This window comes from Entamoeba invadens, assembly GCF_000330505.1.
Source record: "Entamoeba invadens IP1 unplaced genomic scaffold scaff_1105074725163, whole genome shotgun sequence".
Classification (NCBI taxonomy): Eukaryota; Evosea; order Mastigamoebida; family Endamoebidae; genus Entamoeba; species Entamoeba invadens.
Window position 1 is genome coordinate 322906 of NW_004443556.1, and position 6000 is coordinate 328905.

Genomic DNA, 6000 nt, shown 5'->3' on the forward strand with positions numbered 1-6000 from the left:
GTACAGAAAACATGGTGATTTTCGATGCTATAAAAACAAAAGAGAAATGGAACTTCTTGAAACACAGTTTGGTGGAAGTGAGCACTTCACTCTTTACATTGGACGTGACAACAAACACATTCAAGTCAATGATTTTTATATACAAAAACTTTATAATATAATATAATAAAAATAATTAATAATATTAAATAAATGTTTTTTTTAGTGATAAGTTTTTAATTATTTAAAAATCATATTATAAATTTTTAGGTATTATTTATTCCTCAATAAAATAATTTGAGAAATAAATAACTTCAAAAATTTTATAGAAAAACATTACATATAATCAAAAATTGTTAATTTAAAAACTATAAAATTAATAAACAATAAAAACTCATATAATTAAAACCAACAAAAAACAAATAATGAGAGATTTTTATGAATCTTGATTTTCGAATAAAACAATAATAAATAAACTTAAATAACTACAAGTACTTGATGCCAAGTCAACTTGACCGCTACTCACTCATGATAATTTCAAAATACTTTAAAAATATTGGAGACTTTATTCGACTCATTCAAGTGTGTAAAAAGTTCGAAGATATTCCATCAATGTTCCATTACAACCCAATTTGCCTTCACTCACACTTTAATTTCTTTTCAAATGTCGAGACGTATCATTTTTACAAGAAAAGCGACAAATATGTTCCCGGCTATTTTCATTACGTTTATGATTATCAAATGTCTTACACCGAATACCTCAAAAAGAGGACTTCCAACTCGACTTTTACACATGTCACATATAACGTGGGCGATTATATAAAATACAAAAAATACGACGGAGCGACACATCTCAAAGGGAAGGCATTTAAAGATATATCCGAAGACGCAATAAGTTTAGACTTGAGCACTGTTATTTCACTTGGAGATTATGGTTTACAGAGTATGTCTACACTTACTTCTGTTGTACTTGGTAATAGTATACAAGAGCTTCCAATCAGTTGTTTTGAGAATGACGTGAAGTTAAAAGAAATCGACATTTCTCATATCAAAACCATTGGCGAAAAGTGTTTCTATTGTTGTGTGGAGTTGTCTGCAATTACATTAGGTGAAGTGTTATCTGTTGGGTTAAGTTCTTTTTACGACGCGTTTAACATTAAATATGTGAAGAATTTAGGGACTAAGAATTTGAACACGTTGATCAATTTATCTTCTTCACAAGCTTTTAATTCAATTCATCACAAATTACTGATCACTCAAAACGATATAAATCTTCTAAATAATTCTCAGCAAATCAACGCGTTTCAACTTCCCGTAGATGAATATGGCGTTCAAGCATTCTGCACTGTTAATGGTTTAGAAGACATGAACATCCCAAAAAGTGTCACTCAAATATCTTATAACGCACTTTCAGATACAAATTTGAAGCGACTTGATTTATCAAATGTTGTTGAAATAGAAGATAACAATAACCTTGACGGTGTCACGGCTCTTACTATTCCAGTGAATTTGTATTTCAACAGTCTCATCTTTTTAAACAACTTAAAACGCATTTCGGCAGTCGGGGGAACAGTTATTAAGTCGCCAGTTGCGTGTTTTATGAAAGAGATTCTTGAAGAAAGTGGATTGTCTAGTCAAGTGTATTTGTACACTAAAAAAGACTTTGAATTGACGAACGGGGTTATTCCCTTGTTTTGTAACCACATTGGGAGCGGGGTATTTTGCAATGTGAATATTGTGAATATCGAAATACCAAGTAATGTGACTCGTATTGATTGGGGCAATTTCTGGAATTGTCCCAATGTGGAGAAAATTGCGATTTTTTCTAAAAAGGATATTTCAATTAGTATCGAAAATTGTCCAAAACTACTTGAAGTGATCACTAAAACAACTGTAAACTTTGATGTTTCTAATTGTAAAGAATTAACAAAAGTCACTATGCCATATATACCAACAATATCTTTGTACAAAACAGTGGCATTTAATCATTGTAGAAATCTTAAAGAGATTGTTATTGAAAACCCCCCAAAAGACTTGATTTTCGAAGAAAGAACATCTTACAGAATTACTCAGTTGGTGAAACTTAACATCAAATATATGGAAGTTGCGTATGATAATTATATTGACGATGAACACTACAAACAAGAAGAACAAATTCTGGACGGAGTACAAGACGAAAATGGTTTTGATAATCAAGAAGAAGATGAGAACGTCATTTTAAAAACAGTTGTTATTCCAGAGGGAGTGAATGTGTTAACAGTAGGTTGTTTTGAAAACGTACATTCAGTAAGTAAAATCGTGTTCCCTTCAACGGTGACAAGAATACATGACTACGCCATTTCTCAGTGTGCTAATCTTGCTGAAGTTGAAGGGTTGACTAAAGAAGTCATTGTCGAACAAAATGCTTTTTATAAGTGCGACAAGTTGCAATTAAATAAATAAAAATTTTATTTCGAAACGTTTTAATATAATTCATTTCTTAAAACCCTTATTTACACACATGGTTTTTAGTTTAATATTTATAACCTTTTATAATTTTCCAATACACTGAAACTTCCCAAGAGCGGGAGGGTGTGGTAATTTTGTTCTCTCAAGAGCGGGCATTTTTGGCCAATCAAACCTTATAAACCGCTCGATAAAGAACTCTATTTTTAGTTTCAGTCTAAAAATTCCCGCTCTTGAGAGGTTTTACAGTAATTAACACTTTTTAAATCTAATGTTGCAAATTATTTATTATTAATTACTACTTCTCTCTTCAATTTCTTGTCTCAAAATTTCCATTTTCTACACAGTTAACTGCCGATGAGAGTAATCAACATGCAAAAGAGTTTGATGCTAAAGTTGCTGAAGTGACGAAAGAACTTGGAGAATACATTAAAGACAAAAGGACGGCTGATTGTGAAACTGTATTGCATAAAAACCCTTTGACTTATTAAAAATATAGCACTTTCACACTTGAAAGAATTGTCAAAAAAGCACTTGTCTGCACAATCCAGAAGCATTGACTCTGAAAGAGTTTTCAGTGTTACAGGAATTGTTTTGACTGATAAACGAAACAAAACAAACCTTCACACTGCTTCAAAAATCACATTTTTGAAAATTCAACTTGAACCCAATTAAATTGTCTTTGTTATTTGGCATGTTAGTATTTGACTTGAATACAAACAATTTCTGCCCTCGTGCAATTTATCAGATAACTTTTTATCGTCTTTTATTTCAAAGTTGAGACCTGCAAAATAAATCTTAATTTCAAAAGATAAAAATACCTATTATTTTTATAGTTATTTCATTATTTTTTTGCCATTATTTTTTTTTATTTTTTGTGGTAAGAGAATGAAGTTTTTGAAGGCATCAGAAAAAAGATGAAGAAATCGGCATTTTTTTCTTTATGGTAATGAAAATGTTTTTGAAATTAAAATAGCAATAATAATGAATATTGTTTTTTTCATTTTGTTGTTGATCTTTGATTATTTGGTCAAAATAGGATCTATCTTAAAAAACTCCAAGTTCTTTGGAATTTGCATGTTGCGATTATTGAAAAATAATGATTGTCTTATGCAAATGGAATTATAATGTAAAAGGGGCATTTTGGGTATTTGTGGTTTGCGATTGCGCACCATAATAATTATCAATTAAATTTTTTTTTTAAATTATAATTTTTATTTTAAAAATTTAATATTATAAAAACTTTGAATCTTGACTTTTATTTTTTACATAAAAACAATAAAAACTGAAATTTAAAAATCAATACTGATGAGAGTCAAATTAGAAGAATTTTATCTGATGAACGTAGTTCTTTATATTAACACATTCAAATCTCTTTTGACGTTTTCTACGATCAATAAAAAGTGTATACGTGTGATGAAACGCCTTCAAATCAATCCTCTTGTCATTGAGAAAACGCGTAATCATGATTATTATTATAAATATGAAAACTACATGACAGATCATTATTCTCTCAACGTTTTAAAACTTTTTCCAAACATTAAGACGTTGTATCTACCTTCTTACCGATTCAAAGTTCCAAAAAGTGTGACTTCTCAAATTCAGTATATCAAAGTCGCAAATATGAACGACAATGAATTCCAAATACAAGATGATACATACTTAAAATCAAATGTTAAATATCCAATTGTTTCACAACAATTTCCTTTCAATGTAATTCATCCTGAACATCAATATAAATTTCAAACTTATGTGATTAATTCCATGAAAACTTTTCAATATTTTGTTGACAACGTTGACAATTTGTATAACGTTAAAGACCTTGCAATTGTTGTTCCTGATAAAATTAAAGACAAGAATGATACTAACATTACAAAAAATAAAGCAACACTATTATTACAGTCCATTCAAAATAAAGTTCATCTATTTTTGGAACTTCACAACTTAAAAACACTGCGAATTATTTCAAGTGGCAAATGACAATTAAAACACTTTATTCCATTAATATGGCAAAAGGAGGACTTTTTCTTGATAAAATTTTGTATTTAAGAAACGACAAAATGACGACAGAAGACAGAGAGGTGTTTGGGAAAATCAAAATGTATTTTAAAGTGATGATTATTAAAGTCAAAAATTTGGACACATTGAGTGAACGGAATGTGCAAATCTCTTTTTATAACTTTGAAAACAAAATACATGTTGACGAACACAATATTCCGTTAATTAGAAAATACTCAAACGACGCTTTTAAGTGTTTTGAAACAATTACTTTGAACAAAGAGTCTCAAAATGACATCGATTTGGCGCAAATTAATACGAAAAAATTGATTGTTAATAACGAAAAAGAAACCCCTTGGAACTATCAAATAGAAATTCCATCGACTCTCAAATATCTTTCTGTTGTTGAAAATGGAGTTAAAATAGTATGTTCCCAAAATGTTGAAATAGAAGTGGCCAAAACACTCAAATTAAATACTTTAGTTTTGGCCGACTCTTTCGACTTTTTTGAATTACCCGAATACTCTTATTTTGTTTTAGAAAATAAAGACATTGAATATATGAAAAAGAATGTGACAAGTGAAAACGAAATACAAAACTATTCCAAAATGACTCAAAAGGAACAAAATGAATTCAGAAATTTTTTAGTGTTAATGAAAGACCTTCAAGTTTTAGAAATTGAAGAACATTCTCAATTATTGTATGAAAAGGTCGCTGTCACATTTGTTCCAAAAGAAATTACAAGTGACATAAAATTGAATAATATAACAACTTACAAATTTAATACATACAAATTAACACCAATCGAATTTTTAACTTCTTTAACTAAATTAAAAATTTCCTCTATTGGAAGAAATGTTTTGGATTTGGATACCATAAAGTTAATAAAAATCAAGTGTTATAATATTGGTGCTATAACAATCAATGTAAATCCCTCTTTAAAGTCCATTGATCTCACTGAATGTTATAAAGTACATTTTGTATGTCGAGTAGGTGTAGTTTATTTGACTCATTTTGATTCTTTTCACACAAATTACACAGAAGGTACAAACATAGTAGTGGACTATTTGATTCCATATAAAGAACGGTGTGAACAAGGACCTTGTTGGGCGGATTCTATTGGAAAAAACTTTAATTATATCAAAGGAATGGTATATTCAAATGAGCCTTACACGTCCAATGCGAATGGGTATTACTCCCCTAATGTCAACGAATTGCCTTATTTACCAGCAAACATTCTTATAGACCGAATGTGTTACAAACAAGATGCATCTGAAATTTGGTTCAAAGCTGTCAAGGAAATTGGCGATTATTGTTTTGAAGATTGTGATTTTAGATATAACAAGAAAATTGAACTTTCAGAAGGACTCACCTCTTTTGGGTTTGGTGCATTTTGTGGTGCAAAAAATCTTGTGAAAGTCTCTCTGCCTTTAAATTTCAAAAGGCTGCCATTTAAAGCATTTTACAACGTCACAAGTCTCGCCGAAATTGAAGCGAAAGAAAGTCCAATTGAAATCGACGACTATTCACTTTATAAATGTACAAATTTAGTGAAACATCCCAAATTTGTTCCTATGA

At 29.8% G+C, this 6000-nt stretch overlaps 2 protein-coding genes across 2 annotated transcripts; both read left to right on the forward strand.

Moving 5' to 3' along the window:
• Positions 1-477: 477 nt before the first annotated feature.
• EIN_119650 (hypothetical protein) lies at positions 478-2421 on the forward strand (the record flags this gene model as incomplete). Its single annotated transcript, XM_004259014.1, has 1 exon — positions 478-2421. The coding sequence occupies one exon, from the start codon at positions 478-480 to the stop codon at positions 2419-2421; it is 1944 nt and encodes a 647-aa protein (XP_004259062.1).
• A 1311-nt stretch (positions 2422-3732) lies between these two features.
• On the forward strand, positions 3733-6000 carry EIN_119660 (hypothetical protein; the record flags this gene model as incomplete). The annotated part of the gene is made up of 2 exons (XM_004259015.1): positions 3733-4341; positions 4395-6000. Coding segments are annotated over 2 exons (2215 nt in total), but the record flags the coding sequence as incomplete, so codon positions are not given.